General features: G+C 43.5%; 1 protein-coding gene across 12 annotated transcripts in view; it reads right to left on the reverse strand.

Moving 5' to 3' along the window:
• Window positions 1-24,160, reverse strand: part of ANO5 (anoctamin 5) — a 144,212-nt gene that overhangs the window by 58,559 nt on the left and 61,493 nt on the right. For 10 of the 12 annotated variants that reach the window (XM_060177017.1, XM_060177014.1, XM_060177013.1 and 7 more), the window contains 4 exons: window positions 21,894-22,024; window positions 18,718-18,923; window positions 16,032-16,210; window positions 13,799-13,904 (listed from right to left, as the gene is read on the reverse strand). In XM_060177017.1, the coding sequence (XP_060033000.1) occupies window positions 13,799-13,904; window positions 16,032-16,210; window positions 18,718-18,923; window positions 21,894-22,024 (622 nt within the window). Of the gene's footprint in view, window positions 1-5,104; window positions 6,834-13,798; window positions 13,905-16,031; window positions 16,211-18,717; window positions 18,924-21,893; window positions 22,025-24,160 lie in introns of those variants that run through there. The other 2 variants (XM_060177016.1, XM_060177015.1) reach the window with 1 other exon arrangement.

The following is a 24,160-nucleotide window of genomic DNA, read 5'->3' on the forward strand; positions in this document are numbered from 1 at the left end:
ACTTATTTCCTCAGGGGCAGTGCACTTATTTCCTCCAAAGCTGCAAATTTTTCTTTTCCCTTTATTGGGGGATTAATGGTTTACAGTCAATAGTAAAACAGAGTTGTTGGTACATGTGACCCATTTCTCAGTTTTCCATATAACACTCTAACCCCCTCCCAGGTCGTCCTCCGCCATCTTGTTCCAGAACCTGAACAAACCCACCCCCAGTCTTACTTTGGTGCAATTCACCCAACACAGTCCAGGTTCTGTTTTGTGTTTCCCCTCCTGTTCTAATTTCTCCACTTCTTTGAGTGAGTTCATTTCATATTCATCCTTCTCTTTCTGGCCGATCTCAATTCACATGATTCCTTCAAGCTCCATGAGAAGAAATTACCATTTCTAATAGCTGAGTCGTATTCCATTGTGTATCTAGATCACAACTTGCTCAGCCACTCATCTGTTGTTGGACACCTGGGTTGCTTCCAGGTTTTGGCTATTACAAATTGTGCTGCTGTGAACATAGGTATATACAATTTTTTTTTTTTTTTTTTGGATGGCTGTGCATGGTTCCTTAGGAGAAGAATTTCAGGGTCATAGGGTGGGTCCACTTCTGACCTTCTAAGTGTTCTCCAGACTGCTCTCCACAGGGCTTGGACCCATTTGCATTCCCACCAGCTGTGCAGGAACAAATCTGGAAACTTTTTAAATTTTAATAGTTTCTTCTCCTCCAATTTCTCCTTTCTTTCTAGAAAAACTGGAAATCCTGAGAGTTGGAGACTAGTCACCCTGAATTGATGCTGAAAATTTAGAATTTTTTTTATTCAAGGATCTATTTGATTTTTAACAAGTTTTCCTTTCAAACCATTCATTTTCAGAGCCTTTGTTAATCGTATTTTCCAAGAGCTCTTTATTTACAAATTTTATTTTTCCAGTGGTACCTCATTTTCTGAATGCCCTATCTCCTAACTCTGAAAATACAATTTTTTTTTTGTTGTTCCTCCAGGGTTATTGCTGGGCTGGGTGCCTGCACCATGAATCCACCGCTCCTGGAGGCCATTTTTTCCCCTTTTTGTTGCCCTAGTTGTTGCAGCCTCCTTGAGGTTATTATTGCCATTGTTGACGTTGCTTTGTTGTTGGATAGGACAGAGAGAAATGGAGAGAGGAGGGGAAGACAGAGAGAGAGGGGAGAGAAAGATAGACACCTGCAGACGCGCTTCACCGCCTGTGAAGCGACTCCCCTGCAGGTGGGGAGCCGGGGGCTGGAACCGGGATCCTTACGCCGGTCCCTGCGCTTTGCGCCACATGCGCTTAACCCACTGCGCTACTGCCCGACCCCCTGAAAATACAATTTTTAACTCTTAATGATTTTCATTTTTATCCTGGGTCTTGTTTCTCTCAAATTCCTCTTCCCTATGTTATTTGCTGTATACTTTTCTAGAGTTTTTTTCATTTATTTTTTCAAATAGCTGTCGGCCCTTGGCTAACATTTCTATTCAGGAGTAAGTTACTGAACACTGCTTAACTCTGCTGCAGGGGATTGAACCTGGGACTTTGCGGCTTCAGGCAGAAGAGTCTCTTGACATCACCATTATGCTATCTAACCCCACCCAGGATTTATGTACATATTACTTAAGAGTGTCTTTAAATATCTCCCTTGAAATTCTACCACAAATAAACAAAAACAAACAAAAAAGACAAAAGGGCAGGCAGGCCCTTTGGAATTTAACTAAAATATGCCTACTAGCTACCTACTTTTCATGGAGGATCCCCCCAACTTTTCATCTGCACTTTTCCAGCCCTTAGGTCCATGATTGGTCAACAATTTGTTTGGCTTTGTTAAGTTAACTCTCTTGTCAACCATCAGGTTCCAGATGCTAGCATGATACTGACCAGACTTCCCTGGACAGACGACCCCACCAATGTGTCCTGGAGCTCTGCTTCCCCAGAGCACTGCCCCACTAGGGAAAGAGAGAGGGAGGCTGGGAGTATGGATCGACCTGTCAATGCCCATGTTCAGCAGGGAAGCAATTACAGAAGCCAGACCTTCAACCTTCTGCATCCCACAATGACCTTGGGTCCATACTCCCAGAGGGTTAAAGAATAAGAAAGCTATCAGGGTAGGGGATGGGATACAGAGTTCTGGTGGTGGGAATTGTGCGAAGTTGTACCTCCCTTATCCTATGGTTTAGTCAATGTTTCATATATATATATATATATATATATATATATATATATATACACACATATACACAAAAGGGAACATATATTCAAAGTGGAATGAGTTTCCTGAGTTCTATCCCTGGCAACACATGTACCAGAGTGATGTCTGGTTCGTTCTCTCTCTCCTCCTATCCCTGTCATTAATAAATAAATATTTTTAAAAAGAAAAGGTTTATTTCACACACATCAAACCATGGTACTCTTTTAATACTCTCATAAATGTTTACCTACTGCTGAAATCACTGACATTCTTGAATAATAATATACATATGAAGTAAAGAAAGTAAAAATCTGGCTAGCAAGAGTTAACAGAATGATTACAATGATTCATTACAGCTGATCACTAGGCTGGTCAGTGGTAATTTTTTTTAAATATTTATTCCCTTTTGTTGCCCTTGTTTTTTTATTGTTGTTGTTACTGATGTCATTGCTGTTGGATAGGACAGAGAGAAATGGAGAGAGGAGGGGAAGACAGAGAGGGGGAGAGAAAGACAGACACCTGCAGACCTGCTTCATCACCTGTGAAGCGACTTCCCTGCAGGTGGGGAGCCGGGGGCTCAAACCAGGATCCTTACACTGGTCCTTGTGTTTTGTGCCATGTGCGCTTAACCCACTGCGCTGCCACCCAACTCCCAATGGTAATTCTTGTAATGCTACTTTAATAAAATTATCTGGTAACATAAACTAGGAAAGCTTCCCTTTGGAATACGCAAGGGACATTTCTCACTTTCAACTGGAGTCCATCAACAGAGACCCAGAGGCACAGTCTAAAATCACTGTGGAATCAAGGCTTCACTCTTGACACATTGGTAGCTTATACCACTAACTTCCCGAGGCTTTTCAAAAGCCTCACCCTCCTCAGGCGGGCTGGGGAAGGCAGGTCCTCTCTCCTGCCTACAGTTGTGTCATGTCACCTCACAACACTTCTCTCTCCAAAGAAACACACCAGGTCATAAGGAGAGGGTTCTTTTTATCTCCTCCTTTCTCTGGTCTTCGTAGTTATTTTTCATTCTCCCTTCCTAATTTTTTCTCTTTGATAAACTGCTCAGTGACTTAGTTAAAAGAAAAACATTAAAACCAGGGTGAATTATGATGAGATGCAGCAAAAAAGAAAGAAAGAAAGAAAGAAAGAAAGAAAGAAATTATATTTAATGAACAACTCCCTTTTGGAGTTTCTGTAAAATAAATGTTTAAAAGAGGATTCCACTTCAGTGTGCAAAGAAAAAAAAATGATGGGAAGATTAGACATCTTTTAAAAGAATGATGTAATTTTTAACTTTTGTACTTGAACACAGTTCAAATAAAACCTCAAATGTTTTCTGAAACAAGAAAAAAAAAGCAACGACGGACTTAGTTGGATGATTAAAATTATCCAGTGTGCTGACAGACATCACCTTGTATTTGGGAGTCACTCCCCCCTTGGTGACTAGTTGGTTTGAGTGGAAGAGACACATCTATCAGAACTGATTTTCTGTCTGTTCTGCAAGCTTTCAGTACAGTAAGAAAATCTATTACTTGTATTTCATTTTAAAAGTATGAAATAAGGAGACTGGTGAGAAAATCAAAATGCAAATATTGACAAATATAAAGTATTTGTCAATAACATTTTTAAGGAAAATTTTTTTATAGACTTAGCTTTTAATTTTAAAGACACTAGTTTTAATTTTAAAATCAACTAGTATAAGAACTATGTGCTTAGTTTAAAAACTATTTCTTCTATACACATCCTGGAAACTTGACACTTCAGTTGATTTGTTTCAAGATTGCAACACCCAGATAAATTTGAGAGTCGAGCGGTGGCGCAGCGGGTCAAACGCATGTAGTGCAAAGGGCAAGGTCCGGCTTAAGGATCCCGGTTCGAGCCCCCGGCTCCCCACCTGCAGGGGAGTCGCTTCACAGGCGGTGAAGCAGGTCTGCAGGTGTCTGTCTTTCTCTCCCCCTCTTTGTCTTCCCCTCTTGTCTCCATTTCTCTATTTCCTATCCAACAACAACGACATCAATAATAACTACCACAATAAAACAAGGGCAACAAAAGGGAATATATATATATTTTTTCCTCCAGGGTTATTGCTGGGCTCGGTGCCTGCACCATGAATCCACCGCTCCTGGAGGCCATTTTTCCCCCTTTTGTTGCCCTTGTTGTTGTAGCTTCGTTGTGGTTATTATTATTACCATTGTTGATGTTGTTCATTGTTGGCTAGGACAGAGAGAAATGGAGAGAGGAGGGGAAGACAGAGAGAGAGGGGAGAGAAAGATAGACACCTGCAGACCTGCTTCACTGCCTGTGAAGCGACTCCCCTGCAGGTGGGGAGCCGGGGGCTCGAACCAGGATCCTCACACCCGTCCTTGCACTTTGCGCCACATGCGCTTAACCCACTGCGCCACCGCCCGACCCCCGGAATAAATATTTTTTAAAAATTTAAGAGTCGAATTTGTCTTTATTTATCTTACAATTTAGCCCTTTAAGAAACCGTTAAGCCATTAAAAAAAAAAGTTTATATTCAAGAAACCAGTCCGCATGCTCTTCCTTGTTTTTGTTAGCACCCAGGAAAGAAACGCTTTGAGCCATGCATAATATACAAGATGGAGATCGTACAGAGTTTGCTGCCGTAAGCCAGCTTCCCCATCTGGGACTGTTTTTCTAAGGAACACCGACTGATCTCCTCCACATGTGAGATCATTCTTCAGTAATGATCTCTCTTCAAGGGATGACAAAGTACACATAAAAATCTACCCAGTGAAGGGACAACCACGGCTGCAATGTTGGACTTTGTGAAGTTCAAAATCCCCAATTCTGACAGTGTGAGGCTGACTGTTCGTCGGCATGGCTTCCAGAGCGCTCACTGTTGGCACCTGCACAAGGACGCGATTAGCATCAAATGAAGAGACGACACTTAAGCAATATCTTAAAACAAAGTCTCCTCTTGTGTAAAATTAAAAATCGCAATTCTTTTGGAACTGGAGAGTAAGAGATTATTTTTAAAAAAATGAAGTTTCAAGTACTGTGTGATTGAATAATATCTCTCACTCCATAGTGTTAAAAATATAGGAAGTTTGTTCCTTCCTTCCTTCCTTCTATCCTTTCTTTTTTTAAGGGAAAGAATAAGAACTGAGGTACATGTACCAGGGATCCAAGGATGAAAGAAATCATCCCGTCAACTTTTCTTCTTCACTTAGCTGTCAAACCTACTGCTTCATTCTTGGCTAAGCCACTTCTGGTGTTAAACTGATAATTCCCCTTAAAAATAAGCTCACGTTTGAGATGTTCAACCTTAAAACACAAAATAGGCAGCATCATCACTTCTTGTCAAAGGCATTGTCACAAGGCACTGAGCACTGTATGCAGAATGCAGAGAGGCATCAAAAGAAAAAAAAAACTGAACTCCTTCTAATTTCTGAGGAAAAGAATTTTTTTTTAAAGAAAAAGAAGAATTTTCATAAACAGCGTGAACCAAAATTACTCAAACAGCTAATACTCAAACAGGTTTCATGATGAGGAATAGACACTGTAGAAGAAAAATAAAATTAAAAAATGATTCATCTATTTGTAGATCAATGTCCGTCAACTAATCACTATACATTGGCTTGTGTTTGTTAACTACTAAAAGGACACAGTGACCTCTCTAATAATTTGTGTTCCATGAAGACCTGAAGCAATCTAGCAACTTCTTAATGTGTTTTCCAGATAAGATAATCCAGATTTGAGATTTTTGCTATCAGAAAATGTTGTCTTTCAAAACTCAAATGTCCAGTCGCTTGAACAAATCAACTCTCCTTTTACCTGGAAGGACTCTGGGAGGTGGGGGTGGGGGGTCTGATGGAGGTTTAACTTTCTCAGGATGCTATTAAGAATAAAACCTTTGCCATGATAGTCACACAGTATTTTTAATTTGTGAGTTTTCTTATGTCATCTGATTTTGGCTTTTCATTTGCATAGTCTGAAAGGGCAGGACATATATGGCCCACTATACCTCTCCACTCTTTTTTCGTAAGTACCAATATTTTTCCTGATGGGAAAGAGCTATAAAACCACCCTTAGAAGACCATGAAAATATTCGGACTCACTGGCTGGTGATGGGACATCACAAGGCCGGTGTTTAATTACAAACTGCAACATTCCATGATTTTTCAATATTCTGATTCTAAATGTACTTTGGACAATCACCTATACAGACTCCTAGAAAGCATCTGGGGAGGGTCCAGCCAGTGAAAAAGGTAACTGGTACTCTGTAGTGTTCAAAAGTCCAAGGAAAACAAAAAAGTGAGAGAGAGGGAGAGGGGGAGAGAGAGAGAGAGAGAGAGAGAAAGAGAGGGAGAGAGACTGACTGATCAATGCTTTTGGCTTTGAGCCCTAAACCCACGAAAAACGGTGGTCAGACAGGCATCCGGCTGCCTGCTGACTGTGCTGATCACATTGTGGACTTAACCAGCTCTACTTTGTTCTCCTGAATCAACATTTCTTTGGCCAGTTCCTCAGAGTTATTTCTCAAGTCTTCTTTTAATTTGGTAAGCTCGAAATCGTGGAGAATCTTCACCGTCATTAACTTTTCTCGCTTGATTCTGTCCAGGACGTCTTTTGGAACATCAGGGATCATCCAGGCCAACAAGAATTTAACCAAAAACACGACGTGCTAGAGGAAACATCATAGAAAAGTCAGAGACACTATGAAGATTGTCCAACAATAAAGTTCTTACAAGTCCTTTCCTACACTCAACAAGGAGGTACAAGGACAAGCAAGATGCAGTTCCTTGTGCTTGAGTTTTCAAAGTAACAAGCAGACTAAAATATATGATGACATAAACTCCAGCCCAACAGTTATTGGGTATGTTTCTCCTATGCTCCATACTAGTACAGTATATGCAGGAGAATTTACAAATCAATATAACTAACAAAGACAAAATAAAAAGGGGGGGCTCAGAGCAACATTTGTGAATGTTGACCCTGAAAACTGCAACTAGTGCTATGGTGGCAATAAAAGTTATAAAGACAGGAGCCAGTATTGTTTGAAATAACCAGGAAAGACCACTAAGAACCACTGAAGGCATAAGGATGGATGGAGTTGAAAACAAAAGGAAGAATCTCGTTTGTGTAAGAAACAACTGGATTTTTAGAAACCTCTCTCCCATCTTTATCAGCATACTCCTTCTCTCTTTCCTACTTAAGGAGCCACTGAGCTAATTATTTTCTGTACAAAGTGAATCAGGGAGCTTTGGAGTCAGAGGTACCAGACAGCAGAGGATTATAATGTGACAACATCAGAAGGAGAAGGATGACTCCAGGATGATCTCGCTTACAGGTGACACTTTAGAGGCTTGGGGAGTTGGGCAGATGTCCTCACCACTGTGTCCTGGAACCCCACCTCCCCAGAGCCCTGCCCCACTAGGGAAAGATAGAAACAGGCTGGGGGTGGATCCACCTGCCAACGCCCATGTCCAGCAGAGAAGCAATTACAAAAGCCAGACCTCCCACTTTCTGCACCCCATACAGAATTTTGGTCCATACTCCCAGAGGGATAAAGAATAAGGAAGCTTCCAATGGAGGGGATGGGATGCAGAACTATGGTGGTGGGAATTGTGAGGAACTGGGTCAGGCCTTAAAGCCAGCCCCCTCCCCCCATGCTCCATTGCTGACACTATGGTCTATTTACATAATCATTGTTTTGCCTGAAAGATCCCCACCACGTTATGCCCTCAGGGTATTGCTAATTCAGTTAAAACCATCACAACAGTTGCTAAGGATGCTTCCACCTTCCCAGCATGGCTTTTGCCTCTCTCCACCCCCTTTCCTAGCCATTTCCGTTTCCGACTTGCCACTTCCGGTTTTTACCCTATAAAGCCCACTGCTATTCCAGTTTCACTCTCTTTCTCTTCTGCATCCTGACCTGGAGAAGACCTGGAGAAGGGCTGGCATGCATAGCAGGAGACGGCCATTTTGCCAGCTCCACATGGCCTAAACCCTCTGTGCTCACACCCGACTGGGGCATCCGCATCAATAAAGAATTGTATTACCACATTGCCATGAGTTCCTTGTCTCTCTCTGCGGCGAAGCTAGCCTGGCAGAACTGTATCCCTGTTATCTTTGAATCTTGCTAGTCATTATTAAATTACTAAAAGAAGGAGGAGTAGGAGAAGAATGAGGAGGAGGAAAATAAGGGGAAGGTGGAGAAGAAGAAAGAGGAGGAGGAGGAGAAGTACTACTACTACTAGTAGTAGAAGTTGAAATAAAAGGAGGAGAAGAAAAACAGAGAGTGCATTTAGTGGGGAGGGGTGAATTCCAGCAAAGCAAGGACTGCTGACTGGGGACCTGGCAGAGAGGGCGCTGGGTGTCCCATGCAGGACAGTGCAGAGGGACTTGGGCTGGTGGCGGGGGTGGTGTGCAGACACCTGGCACAGGGTGTTTAAGACACCGCATCCATGTGCCAATAACTGACCTGTAGATCACTATTTCTCCTGATAAAATGGTCTTTAAAAAAATATCTGGCACTGTATAGAAAATGGCCCATCAGTGTCAGTGAAATCTAGCAAAATGAAGGGTGGGACATGTCATCCCATCTGTCTCTCTTGCTCCATCCTCAGGACACAGGCTGGCATACACCACTTCATTGACAAAGGTGGGAGACTTTTCCTCTGAGGGAAATAACGAGTCCATGGAATTAGAATGGTAAGATATCGGAAAGAACCTTTGTTTATTTTAATTTTTTTTATTGCTATCAAAGTTATTGCTGGGCTTCAGTGCCAGCAGTACTAAGTCATGACTCTGCTAACAACTTTTTCCTTTTTATTTATTTTTTTTCTTATCTTTCTATTCTACGTAATAGGACAGAGAAACTGAGAGAAGAGGGAGAGAGAGGAAGGGCAATGGAGAAGGAGAGTGGGAGAGAGAAAGAGAGAGACACACCTGCAAATCTGCTTCACCACTCATGGAACACCCCCCCACCCCACAGGTAGGGAGTCGGGGCTTGAACCCGGGTCCTTGTGAATGCTAATATGCGCATTCAATTGGTGTGTCACCGCCTGGTCCCCGTGAACTCTGTTTGAGTGAAATGAACGTCCACTGCTTTGTCAACTCTACACTCTCCCTGTATGCACACAAGACTAAGGCACCCTCTGTGGCTTCTCTCTTGGGTATGAGCTGGTTGCCAAGAACCACCAGATATGGAAGAACGTCTAAGTGATACAAAAGAGAAAACTGGGGAGCCTTAAGCGCACGTGGCCCAAAGCACAAGGACTGGCGGAAGGATTCCGGTTCAAGCCCTGGCTCCCCACCTGCAAGGGAGTTGCTTCACAAGTGGTGAAGCAGGTCTGCAGGTGTCTCTCTGCTTCTCTATCTCCCCCTTCTCTCTCAATTTCTCTGTCTCTACCCAATAACAAATAAAATAAATAAATAAATGAATATTTAAAAAAAAAGAAAAAAAACCAGAAAGGCACAAAGAACTAAAAGGAAACAAAGATAAGCCAAGGAGCAAGAGAATATTAGAAGAGACATGAGTCCTTCTCTTTACAGGGGAAAATAAAGGGAGAGTGCATTTCAAAATAGTAAAAGTCACGAGGACAGGCCTGCATAAAGAAGAAGTAATTACAGAAGTAACAGAAGAGGATTTTCTGGACCTAAAGGTGAAGGACTCTTTGGGTATAGGGGCCAGGTGGTGTTTGGGTCTGGAGGGGCTCAAGGAATACTCAAAACAAGATACTGTTTGGACTTCCAGAGGCGTGGCTTAAGAGTAGCAGCCGCGCAGGTCTGCAGGTGTCTGTCTTTCTCTCTCCCTTTCTGTCTTCCCCTCCTCTCTCCATTTCTCTCTGTCCTATCCAACAACGACGACATCAACAACAGTAATAACTACAACAACAATAAAAACAAGGGCAACAACAAAAAAAATAAAAATAAATATTTTTTATATTTAATTTATTTATTCCCTTTTGTTGCCCTTGTTGTTTTATTGTTGTAGTTATTGTTATTGTTGTTGTTGGCTAGGACAGAGAGAAATGGAGAGAGGAGGGGAAGACAGAGAGGGGGAGAGAAAGATAGACACCTGCAGACCTGCTTCACCGCCTATGAAGCGACTCCCCTGCAGGTGGGGAGCCGGGGTTCGAACTGGGATCCTTATGCCGGTCCTTGTGCTTTGCGCCACCTGTGCTTAACCCGCTGCGCTACCGCCCGACTCCCAATAAATATTTTTTAAAAAAGAGTAGCAGCCAACAAGCTAAGACCAGGAGGATCACTCCAGGAACCCACCAAGCCCCGGCTGAGTGCAGACACAGGTGGCTCAGGGACAGAGGGACTTAAGGAGAGATTCCTGGGGCTAAAAGTTCATACCCACTTGGGAGCGGCTGGTACCAGTCCGATAGTCTTGCCAGTTGAAACACCACCTCTGGTCTGAGTTTTAGCAACAAAAAGACTGCTGCAAGGAGGAGAACTTAAGCCTCACCAAGTTACAGCTGTGGGTCTCCACTGCTGTGGCGCCTCCGGGCAGTGCAGGAACAGCAGCAGGGAAGCCAACTACTGCCACTGGGGGGGGGGGGGGGAGTGGGGACAGAAAGCTGGCTGGTGACTCAGGAGGAAATCTACACTTCCGGTGGTCAGGAGGTGTGCCTATATAGTAGGAGCCTTTTCACAGCATTCTCTTGATAGATGAGGGAAAAGGGATAATTCCCTCAGAAATCAGGATTTATTCAGAAACACAGGGCCACAAAGTGCAGCTGGGGGCGAGGCTGAGATTAGACCCAGGAATTCAGACCTTTGGGGCTTGGGAGTCACTTTACAAGATATTGTTTTGTGACATTTCATGAAAGGACTAATGAGGGAATGAATCCCCAAGCCTTATTGACGTAAAAATAAATAAAAATGGGGCCGGGAAGTGGCACATCTGGATGAATGGACATGTTACAATGCACAAGGAACTGGGTTCGAGCCCCTGGCCCGGGCCCGGTCCCCAACCCCCACCTGCAGGGGGAAAGCTTTGTGAGTGGTGAAGCAGGGCTGTAGGTGTCTCTCTGTCTCTCTCCCTCTCTATCTCCTTCTTTCCTCTCAATTTCTGGCTGCCTCTATCCAATAAATAAAGATAATAAAGAAATAAAAAAGTATATCATAAACCAAGACTGGGAACCAAAGACTTTGAGCCCCTTCTCATCTATCTTTTGGATCTTTTCCTCAGTAAAATGTCTGTCCATGTCCTAATTCCATTTTTTAATAGGACTGCTTATTTTAATTATTTTTAATTAACAAATTATTTATTATTGGTTACACAGAGAAATTGAGGAGAGGATAGGGAAATAGAGAGGGAGAAAGACACCTACAGCCCTGCTTCACCCCTCATGAAGCTTCTCCCCTGCAGGTGGGGACCAGGGGCTTGAACCCAGGTCCCTGAACCCTGGAAAGTGTGCGCCTAACCAGGTGCACCACTGCCTGGCCCCCTTCTTTCTTTTTTTTAGGCTCGTGTGTGTGTGTGTGTGTGTGTGTGTATGTGTGTGTGTTTAGTTTACCAGAAAAAAAATTCACTGTATTTTCTGATTAACACACGAAGCTTATAGAAAATAGAGCAATGGGGGTCGGGCGGTGGCGCAGTGGGTTAAGGGCACGTGGTGCAAAGTGCAAGGACCAGCGTAAGGATCCCGGTTTGAGCCCCCGGCTCCCCACCTGCAGGGAAGTCGCTTCACAGGCAGTGAAGCAGGTCTGCAGGTGTCTATCTTTCTCTCCCCCTCTCTGTCTTCCCCTCCTCTCTCCATTTCTCTCTGTCCTAGCCAACAATGAACAACATCAACAATGGTAATAATAATAACCACAACGAGGCTACAACAACAAGGGCAACAAAAGGGGGAAAAAATGGCTTCCAGGAGCGGTGGATTCATGGTGCAGGCACCGAGCCCAGCAATAACCCTGGAGGAAAAAAAAAAAAAAGAAAAAGAAAATAGAGCAACATCTTAAGAATTTCAGGACTATGGGGGTGGGCCGCAGTTCACTCACTTGAGCACACACACTATCAAGTCAAGTGCAAATACCCAAAGTTCAAGCCCACCTTGGTCCCCACCTGCAGAGAGGAAGCTTCACAAGTGGTAACGCAGGTGAAAGGTGCCTTCAGCTGCCTTTCTCCCTCCATCTCCCCTTTCTCCCTCAACTCCTCTCTGTCCTTTCTAAAATAAACAGATTAATTAAAAAAAAAATTTCAGTACTATATAAGCCAAATTGGGGGAAAGTGACTTTTGATCTTGGGTTCTATATAATTTAATCATATATAAGAGGAGAAAAGAATTTTCTAGACCTTTTTAATATTTATTTATTACCTTTGTTACCCTTGCTTCTTTTTATTGTTGTAGTTACTATTGTTGTCATTGTTGTTAGATAGGACAGAGAGAAATGGGGAGAGGAAGGGAAGACAGAGAGGGGGAGAGAAAGACAGACACCTGCAAACATGCTTCACCGCCTGTGAAGTGATGCCCCTGCAGGTGGGGAACCGGGGGCTCGAACTGGGATCCTTCCGCTGGTCCTTGAGCTTTGCACCACTTGCGCTTAACCCGCTGAGCTACCGCCCGACTCCCTTTCTAGACCTTCTTAATATGAAAGGACTCAAAACCAGAGACCCAGAAGGTGGCAACGTAGATAAATCATTCAACTCTCAAACATGAGGTCCTCAGCACTAAATGTGCCAGAGGAGTACTCAGTTTTTCTCTCTCACTAATAAAATCTCAATTATTTATTATTGGATACAGAGAGAAATCGAAAGGAGAAAGACAGAGAGACACCTGCAGCCCTGCTTCACCACTAGTGAAGCTTTCCCTCTGCAGGTGGGGGCCAAGGGCTTGAACCCGGGTCCTTGGCACTGTAGTGTGTGCACTTAGCCAGGTGTGCCACTATTTGCCCCCTCTCTGTATTTTGCTTATTCATCTCAAGCTTTATTATACTCGTAAGAATACTGTGTATCCCACAAGGGAGGAAGCACAAAGGTTTATGCAAGAGTTTTCAGGGACTGACACTGCAGGAAAACATTAGCTGATTATCTTTTAAACAGCTTGCTAGTTGTTCTGTTTCGGAATCATGCGTCAAGGGGAAATAACTGTCTTACTTTAAAGGTTATTGCTATAGCTTCTGCAAATATACAGTCAGTCCTTTGCCTTTTTCTGACCTCTGTGGAAAAAAAAAAGTCACACCGTTGTTTCTTTCCTGTCAGTAACTTCAAAAATAACAAGTGAATGACAGGTGATCTGCTGTCCTGACAACGCGCAGTTGAGTTTTACAACAAATACTTCCTCACCCTACTAGAAAATGCCAGTTTCCTGCAGAAAAAATGGTTTTACAGACATGTGTCTTAAGGAAGAAGGAGGCTGTTGGGCCAGGTGGCGACACACCTGGTTAGGTGCACACACTACAGTGTACAAGGACCCAGGTACAAGAGCCCTTGGTCCCCACCTGCAGGGGTGGAAGTTTCATGAGTGGTGAAGGAGGGCCACAGGTGTCTCTCTGTCTCTCTCCCTCTCTATCTTCCTCCTCCCCTCACATTTTCTCTCTGTCTCTATCCAATAATAAGTGAGTAATTTTAAAAAACACCAAAACAAAGAAATAAATAAGAAGGAAGCTTAATACGGGTGACAGTGACAGACTCACTTCTATAGCGATGATGAAGGTCATCTTGGCAGCCAGGACATGCCAGTAGTCAATGTTATGATAGTATTTCTGGTCGTGATCAGGAGGGTATCTGTAATCTCTGTACCTGAAAAATAGGAGACAGTGCAGAAATAATTCAGAGCCAGAGCCTCATGGAGAGAGACCTAGACTGATCTCTACTTAGCTTCTGCAAGCATTTATTTTATTGTAAAATTTCATTTGAAGTAGAATTTATTTTTAATAATTATATCTTTATACTAAAGTTATTTATTATATAAAGTTATATGTAATATTATACTATATATTATTATATTGGGTGGAGAAAGCCAGAATTTGAGAAGGGAGGGGGAGATAGAGACCTGCAGCCCTGCTTCACCACTTGTGAAGCTTTCCCTCTACAGGTGGGAACCGTGGGTTTGAACCCAGGTCCTTGTGCACTGTAGTGTGTGTGCATAACCAGTTGCGCCACCTGGCAACCTGAAGTACAATTTCTTGAGCAAGAAAGAGAAAGGATCATTCCCTGCATGCAGTGCCAGGGACTAAACCAGGAGCCTCAGGCACAGGAGCGCCGTGTTCTACTAGTCGACAGCTCATGTTTACATCCCTTGATGCACCTTTTCAGCTGACCACACAATTCACGTCACAGGAAGACGGGGTGGGTCTTTTTATTGATTTACTGCTGTTGGGGGAGCTTGTCTTCTCAGGATCAACTTTATCAGACCGATCTAGCAACAGAGAGACAAAGGGAGAGAGAGAGGGAAAGACCACGGCATGGAAGCTTCTCGGAGTGCAGGCTCGGGCTCCAGCCTGGACTTGCTGGAGGGCAAAGCAGGTGCCCTTCATGGCGAATCATCTCGCCAGCTCAATGTGGTTCTTAAAAGAGCATTTTATTTATTTGTTCATTTGTTTATTTACTTATTGCCATCAGGGTTTTTGCTGGGGCTTGGTACCTGCACAACAAATTTGCTGCTCTGTGTAGTCATATCCCTTACCCCTGCTTTATTTCTCTTTACTTGACAGGTCAGAGAAATTGAGAAGGGGATATAGAAACAGAAATAAGAGAGATAAGGGTTGGGGGTTGGGCGGTGGTGCAGTGGGTTAAGTGCACATGGCGCCAAGCGCAAGGACTGGCCTAAGGATCCCGGTTTGAGCCCCCGGCTCCCCACCTGCAGGGGAGTCGCTTCACAGGCGGTGAAGTAGGTCTGCAGGTGTCTGTCTTTCTCTCCCCCTCTCTGTCTTCCCCTCCTCTCTCTGTTTCTCTCTGTCCTATCCAACTACAACAATAAAACAAGGGCAACAAAAGGGAATAAATAAATAATTAATTAAAAAGAAATTAGAGAGACAGAAAGAAAGAAAGAAAGAAAGAAAGAAAGAAAGAAAGAAAGAAAGAAAGAAAGAAAGAAAGAGAGAGACAGAGAGAAAGCAGGTGGTAGTGCACTGGGTTAAGTACACATGGTACAAATCGCAAGGACGGGCGCAAAGATCCGGGTTTGAGCCCCCGGTGGCTCCCCACCTACAGGGGGGGTCACATCACAAGCAGTGAAGCAGGTCGCAGGTGTCTACCTTTCTCTCCCCCTCGAGTCTGTAGTCAGACACATTCCCACTGCACCACTGTCCCTGTACTCTCTCTTCCCCCCCTCCTCTCTCAATTTCTCTCTGTCCTACCCAATAAAATGGGGGAGGGGGAGGAGAGAATGGCTGTCACCAAGGCCCAGCAATAAGCCTGGAGGGGGGGGGGAAGACAAGAGAGAGAAGAGAAAAAGCTTCACCACTCGTGAAGATTTCCCCCCTGCAGGCAGGATCCGGGGACTTGAATCCTCACCACCTGGCCTTCTTTACGCTCCATTTTCTCTGCTAATCTGACATGACAATGCTTTTACTTTAGTTATTATTCTGCAGGCGTCTGAACCCAGAGCCTTACACATCAGGTAACTAATATGTGTGCCTTACCAGCTGGGGTGCCCTGCCACTTGCCTCCCCAAATACATTCTATGTGTTGTAAGACAAGAAGGAAACAGAGAGCCTAATATGAATGTAAAGAGCATTGCAACAAAGCAAATGACTCTGAGGAAGAGGGAAGGGACAGGATGAGGGACGCTGTGGTCCTGCGGTGTCTCCGAGATGCCAGTCAAGGGGAGATGAGAGGCTGTGACTGTTTGAGACGAGACCGTAGACCACTAATTAACCCTACGATAAAAGTACAGATAGAGATGGGAAGAAAATACAAGAGGACCTGCAGGTGGTGAAGTCCCGTTTTTCTGACGGGATTGTGTTGTTTGGAAAGTCAGCGATGAGAAACACGGACAGGCTGTTGTTGACATAGCCCTTCATGGGCTCCTTGGCGTTGGTCGAGTAGGCATAGTAGTAGACCAGCCGGGGGATGATGTCCGACGTGAAGGCCACGATGAAAGCCTACGGGCAGAGTGGAAGGGAGTCCTGAGGTAACAGTCTGGGCCTTGAAAAGGCCCCGTAGGTCCATCTCTCAGTAGCATGGAAGAAAAAAAAAAAAAAGGCTATTGGAAAATCACCATCAGGGCAGGAGTAAATAGCATAATGATTATGCAAAAAGACTCTCATGCCTGAGGCTCCAAAGTCCCAGGTTCAATCCCCTGCACCACCATCAGCCAGAGATGAACAGTGCTGTGGTTACATCATCTCCCCAGACAATAACTTGGGTCCCCCTGCATATCAGATGTCAGGCTCAGGAAAAAATAAAAAAACACTAAGATAGTTCTGGGCCCCTACTAACTAACTACAAAACGGAGATCCCCCCAACTCTTCATCTGCACTATTTCAGCCTTTAGGTTCATGATTAGTCAACAATTTGTTTGGCTTTATATGTTAACTCTCTTTTCAGACACCAGGTTCCAGATGCCACCGTGGTGATGCCAACCTGACTTCCCTGGGCAGGCGACCCCATCAATGTGTCCTGGAGCCCCACTTCCCCAGAGCCCACCCCACGAGGGAAGAGATAGGCTGTGAGTATGGATCAACCTGTCAATGTCCATGTTCATTGGGGGAAGCAATTACAGAAGCCAGACCTTCCACCTTCTGCACAATGTCCTTTGGTCCATGCTCCCAGAGGGGTAAAAAATAGGAAAGTTATCAGGGGAGGATACGTTATGCAGAGTTCTGGTGGTGGGAATTGTGCAGAGTTGTACCCCTCTTATCCTATGGTTTCTGTCAGTGTTTCCTTTTTATAAATAAAAATTATATATAAAAAATTTTGAAAAATTAAAAAGCAGAGGAAGAAGGGGGTGAGGAGGAGCAAGAAGCAGATTGCATTAATATGTGAATCTCTGACCTAAAATATAAAATATCCATCTACACTGTAAGATCAGTAATCCAAGATTTATTTATTTTTCTTAATTTTTTAATTACCTTTATTTATTGGATAGAGACAGCCAGGAATAGAGGGAAGGGGGGAGAGAGAGACAGAGAGACACTTGAAGGCCTGCTTCACTACTCGTGAAGCTTTCCTCCCTACCGGTGTGGGCCAGAGGCTTGAACCTGGGTCCTTTCACATTGCAACATGTGCGCTCAGCCAGGTGCACCACCAGCTGGCCCCAGACCTTATTTTCTAAGTGAAGTATTGCTTCTGAATACATTTTAAAACTTACTGGAATGTTTTCAGGGTGCTCTCATTTGATCATTTTTCTCACCTATACCTTGTAGACTATTTTCTTGTTTTAGATTTGCAGGGTAGGGGGGCCAGGCAGCGGCAGACCTGGTTAAGCACACACACTACAGTGCGCAAAGACCCAGGTTCAAGCCTTTGGTCCCCACCTGCAGGGGAAAGCTTCACGAGTGGTGAAGCAGGGCTGAAGGTGCTTCTCTGTCTCTCCCCCTCTCTATCTCCTCCTATCCTCTCAATTTCTCTGTCTCTATGCAATAATTAGTAAATACATAAATAGAAAGAAAATTAATAACATTATAAAAAAGATTTACAGGGTTTTGCTTTCTTCCTTTTGTTCCATAAACAAGTTCTTAACAACTACACTGATTTTTGTTTCTAACTTGATTTTTCTGGTTATATCATTAGTAATTCGTATTACTTTTAACTGAATGCGTATATACACACACACACACACACACATACACATTAGGGTTTTTTTCAAAGACTTTTTACATTTATTCATAAGAAAGATAGGGGGAGGAGCGAGAAAGAACCACACATCACTCTGGTACATGTGCTGCCAGGAATCAAACTCAAGTCCTCATGCTTGAGAGTCCAATGCTTTATCTACTGCACCACCTCCCAGACCGCTATATATTAGTTTAAGGTACGTAATTATTTCATGTTTTGTTTAGTCATATTTTTCTGATAATAAAAGCGCTTATTGATATGAACTTTCTGTGTCTGTGCTTGTAGATGATTCACACAGGCTTTCATTGTACTTTAATTTCTCTATAATTTCCATTTTGTACACAATAGAGCTTCCTGAGAAGTATCCGTGTGAAGTGGTGAGATTGAATTTCTCGCTATCAGCTTATGAAACCTAGTTTTTATCATCACTATGAGTGGGTGTGCAAAATGGGGTTTATACCATGAAGAAATCAGGTTTCTGATCCTAGTAAGTGAGTGCTTCTTCCGGGGAACAGATAAGCTCTGCGTATCCTCTGTCGGTTGCTCTTGACTCTGTGTGTTCAAGAATCAGGGCTGCTTCACTCAACCTTCAGGCCTTCCCTTATTGTTGCGTACTGTCAAACAACTCTGTCAGGACATTTTACTGAAAGAAATGTATCCTCCTCCAAGAGTTTATAGACTACTCCCTGCTCTCCAGTAACTGTAAGCTTAGGATCGTTTTATCTTCATGGACAGTCATCCAGTGAAATCCACGTAAGTAAGAATCAAGCTCAAGCCCCCACCCTTCGTGCCCAGGAAAACACCTTCCCCCGACAAGAACGTGTCCACGTACGTTGGTTGCCACAGAGAGGACAGCCATGGCGTAAAGGATGTCCTGCCACACGCCAATGCTGTGAGCTTTGGCGGCCACCGGCCTCCTGTACTGGGTGGTGAGCTTCCAGGCGTCCACGCGGATCTCTATGACATTATTCAAGAGCGCCAGGAGAGGGGCCAAAGGAAAAGATGCCACAAATAAGGTGACAAAGCCAAACTGGATAACTGTTGGGGGAAACAAAAACAAAAAAAGGAAGAAGGAAAAAAAAAAAAGAAAATTTCACAAGTAATTATTGTAAAGGAGAAGATGAGGCCCACTTCACTCAATTCCTGCTACGGTGGCCTTCATTTTGGAGGGTTCGACGCCAGAAGCATGCTCCAGACCTGACTTGCCCCTCCCTGTAAAAAGTAGTGATAGGGCCCACCTGTTAGCAGCGGGTTAAACGCACATGGTGTAAAGCGCAAGGACCAGTGCAAGGATCCCAGTTCAAGCCCCCCCCCCACCTGCAGGGGAGTCAGTTCACAAGCAGTGAAGTTCCCCTCCTCTCTCCATTTTTCTCTGTCTTATCCAACAATGACAGCAGCAACAACAACAATAATAATAAAGCAACAACAATGACAAACAACAAGGGCAACAAAAAGGGGGGGGGGGGGAACAGCCTCCAGGAGCAGTGAATTCGTAGTTCAGGCACCGAGCCCCAGTGATAACCCTGGAGGAAAAAAAATAAAAAAGTACAGTGACCTCCTAGCTGACTAGGATAGAAAGAACACTGGGCCCTATACTCTCTCTCTCTCTCACTGCCCTCCCTCTCCCTCCCCCCTTCTTTGAGAACTGCTTAACTGAAATCAAATCTATTTGTTTTATTCTGGGTTCTGTTCAGATCTAAGTCGGTCTGGCCCCTACACTGGTATTGGCACATTAGTGGGATAATCCTGCTTTATCATCTTTAGCAGTTTAGAACCTTGAGATCGGGGATGAAGACGGACTAATGTGTACACTTCCATTAGCCATTATACAGAAGTATAGTTACCTGCAAGTCTTTGGAGGAAATTCATTAGCATGTGAAGAAGTTAACAGCTGGAAAGGCAACTCGAAACAAAGTATTTAGGAAAAAGTCACAAAATAAATGCCAAGTATCAGAAACATGTATAAACTATATGATTTATTTTTAATGAGAGAAAGAGAGGGACAGAGAGAGGGAGAGGGAGAGGGAGAGGGAGAGGGAGAGGGAGAGGGAGAGGGAGAGGGAGAGGGAGAGGGAGAGGGAGAGGGAGAGGGCAACAAAAGGAAACAGATATTTAAAAAGAAAGAAAGAAAGTCTTGATCTCACTGGTGGTCATCTCCAGGGCTTCACCACCCTGGACTGACTTTTTCAGATAGTGGTAGAGAGACAGAAAGGCAGAGAGAGGGAGAGGAAGAGGGAGAGGGAGGGGGAGGGGGAGGGGAGGGGTAAGAAAAGCAGAGCAGAGCTTCCTTCACGCAGTGCAGGCCTGGCCGTGCTGGCGCCTCACTTGCTCACGTGGCAAAGCAGCTCACTGTCCAGGTGAGCTATCTTGCTAGCCCAGCTGCATCTTGTAATTCAGTGGTGATCACTGATGCATCTGTGCATGTATCTGTTTTAAATGTGCCAGCCTTCTATTTGTCCTGAACACGCCATTGGCAACCCCTAGATCAAGGATCTTGTGTACATATATATTATAGTTGAAAGGGGCAATTTCAGGTCATCCCATTAATGTTTATGGACCTCAAGATCAAGTTTAGCATTGTCCTTTCAAGTGGGGGTAGACAGCATAATGGTTCTGCAAAGAGACTCTCAGCCCTGAGGCTTCAAAGTCCCAGGTTCAATTCCCTGCACCACCGTAAGCCAGAGCTGAGCAGTGCTCTGGTAAAAAATAAAATAACATTTAAAAACAAAAAGAAGACTTGTGGTCCGGAAGGTGGCACAGTGGATAAAGCATTGGATTCTCAATCATGAGGTCCTGAGTTCGATCCCCGGCAGCACATGTACCAGAGTGACGTCTGGTTCTTTGTCTCTCTCCTTTCTCATGAATAAATAAATTCTTTTTAAAAAAAAGAAAGAAAGAAAAAGAAGACTTTTTTAAAAATTGCCCTTTCTTTCACTTTATATCACTGAGTTGAATACTCAAGCAGTGTCAGTATCTCTTCTAAAATTTCACCTAAATTCTCTCCTTTGCTTGATACTTATAATATCCTTATACATTTCTTGTGCAAAATTTGGATTTTCCTTAGATAACTTATTTTAGCTTTCTTCTTTTCAGTCTTAACTAAAGAACTCACACTGAATGTATGTTGGACCTCGAAAATGTTTTTCAACTTCTGAGCTTCCACTGAGGCAAATGAAAGATTATCATCTATAAAATTAGCGACTTATAAAAAAATCAACTACTCATGCCAATTTGTATTATTTTTTTGTTCTTTTTAATATTTATTTATTTCCTTTTTGTTGCCCTTGTTGATTTTTATGATTATTGTAGTTATTATTGTTGTTGATGTCGTCGTTGTTGGACAGGACAGAGAGAAATGGAGAGAGGAGGGGAAGACAGAGGGGGAGAGAAAGACAGACACCTGCAGACCTGCTTCAACGCTGAAGTGACTCCCCAGCAGATGGGGAGCCGGGGGTGTGATAAATTTTTTTAAAGGTGCTACTTCATTTAGTTCAACAGTATTAACATTTAATTGACAGACAACCCTAAGATTCCTATTTAAATTCATTCTGCATTCTACCTGTTGTGAAAAATATGAATACTGAACCTTTTTTTTTTTTTGGTTTCACTGGGTCTTGGTACCAGCACTATGAATCCACTTCTCTTGGTAGCTATTTCTTTTTCCATTTTATTGGATAGAACAGAGAGAAACAGAGAGGAAGGGGAGATAGAATGGGAGAGAAAGAGATATAGCTGTAGACCTGCAGGTGGGGAGTTAGGGGCTCGAACCTGGATCTTTACGCGGGTCCTTGCGCTTAGTACTATGTGTGTTTAGCCCGGTGCACCACCACCTGGCTCCTGAACTAATTTTCATCAGTTTGTTCATATGTCCTTTCATTCACTATCAGATAATTTATGGAACATTCACTGTTTGAGAGGCAGAAGAAATATTAAGAACTACTGAAAAGGTTCCCTTGTCGTCCGTCCTTAGTCTGACGCGCCAGTCCATAAAAAATAGGTGTCGCCTACCTGTCTCTAAATACTCGTAGAATAGTTGCAGAGAGCCGAAATGCTCTAGGTCATGGTCCTGCTCCCACCTACTGTAGAGCTTTTCAGAGTTGGTCCGAGCTTTCCGACGTCTCCACCAGTTCAGAACCAAGCTGTGGGGAATAGTAAGAGGAGCCATGTGAGACAAGTCCGAAGGGGGGTGAGAGAATTGTGACGTGCAGACCCAGGAGGTGGCGGCAGGAGAGGTTCTGTGAGCCTCAGAGCAGCCGCAGAGAAGTGAGCACAATTAGTGTACAAGTCGGAATCTAGTGTTCTTTTCATAATATGTTGACAATTTTTTTTTATTGGTGTCACTAATAAAAGACTGCCCTACCATCTCCTTGTAAATACCAGTTTTGTAAAATGGCATGTGGATGTAAGGGGGCACTGACATAACTTTGTTTGTTTTTCTATTTAATTTAATTTATTGACATTTATGTTGTCATGATAATCAGAAGGGTATTCAGAGAAGAGAAAATGTGTGATGAAGGACAGGAAGATTTAACGTGTGAAAGGAAATGTCATAGTCGATTTATCACCTCAGATCAGCACAAATGGGAGACCATGTGACTAGCAAAAGCGGACTAAATCAACAGTCTTCTAATGCTTATATCCAAACAGAGAAACAAAAAGAGAAAGGTAAAGAAACCTGGGCTGGGGAGACAGCAGAGTGGTTCTGCAAAAGGCTCTCCTGTCTGAGGCTGAGGTCCCAGGTTCAATCCTCAGTACTGCCATCAGCCAGAACTGAGCAGGGCTCTGGTCCGCCCCTTCATTAAAGAAACAAAATATTCATTAAAAAAGTAAATCTTATATCCCTGAGACAATATTAGACACACTGGTATAAAGGCAAATGGAGGAATAGTAGAAAGAAGATCATGTTTAAGAGATAAAATTTGGAGGCTGGGTGGGGGTATACTAGCACTAAGCACAGGGATCCAGGTTCAAGCCTCTGCTCCCCAACTGCAGGAGGGTCACTTCACAGGCAGTGAAGCAGGTCTGTAGGTGTCTCTCTGTCTCTTCCCCTCTCTGTCTTCCTCTCCTCTCTGTTTCTCTCTGTCCAGTCCAATAAAATGGGTAAAAAATGGCCACCAGGAGCAGTGGATTCATAGTGTTGGCACCAAGCCCCACAGTTAACCCTGGAGGGAAAGGAAGAAAGAAAGAAAGAAAGAAAGAAAGAAAGAAAGAAAGAAAGAAAGAAAGAAAGAAAGAGAAAGAAGGAAGGAAGGAAGGAAGGAAGGAAGGAAGGAAGGAAGGAAGGAAGGAAGGAAGGAAATTTGAGTATGCATCTCAGAAGCCCGTCCATACACTGCATTCTATTTAGAAACTCCTTGGTCCTCACAGTGGAGAATCAGGGTTGTGCAAACAGACATCCCACTGCTCCAAAACTGGTTGAAGACTGTTCTTTGGTTAATTAAATGTTTCCACATTTCTCTCAAAGATAGCAGGACATATGCATGAAGGCATATTATCTATCTCTGTGATCTTTATTTCACCGAGTATAACTCATCTACATGGCAATGATTCATTAGCCTTAGTCGTGATTAACACAGGGCATCTTACAATTGAGCAGACTGAATCCCTCCATTTTTGTTCTATTTTTTTTTCATTTTTATTCTTTATCAGAAGTGTTTTCAGTATGTTGGACCATTACACTTCCTTTGCGTCATTGTTAACTGTCTAATCCACTTGTCCATAGCTATCTGTTCACTGGAGTAACACTACATCTCTAAGAAAGGGGGGAGTTGGCCAGAATCTTCATGATGTTGACCATCCCAGTTCATGGACACAATGTCTCTCTTTACTGATCTATAAACTAAAACATTTTTATTAGGGTTTGTAGCTGCCGACATAAAAAATACTATGCTTTTCAGTACTATACAGAACTAGGTACTTTTTGTTTTTGGAGCTACCAAATTCTCGGATGACCACGGTTTTCTGTTTTCTTTTTCGTCTCCAGGATTATTGCTGGGGCTCGGTGCCTGCACTATGATCCACTGCTCCTGGAGGCCATTTTCCCCATTTTTGTTGTCACTGTTGTTTATAGTTGTTGTTATTGCTGTTACTGTTGTTGGATAGGACAGAGAGAAATGGAGAGTGGAGGGGAAGACAGAGGGGGAGAGAAAGATAAACACCTGCAGACCCGCTTCACCACTTGTGAAGCGACCTCTGGTTTTCTGTTTTCGATGCTGCCATTCTGGGCCCTCTTCTCTTTCAAGTACCTTATGTGGGAATATCGACTCTTAATTTTT

Source organism: Erinaceus europaeus, chromosome 17, assembly GCF_950295315.1.
Source record: "Erinaceus europaeus chromosome 17, mEriEur2.1, whole genome shotgun sequence".
In the NCBI taxonomy this organism is placed as follows: Eukaryota; Metazoa; Chordata; class Mammalia; order Eulipotyphla; family Erinaceidae; genus Erinaceus; species Erinaceus europaeus.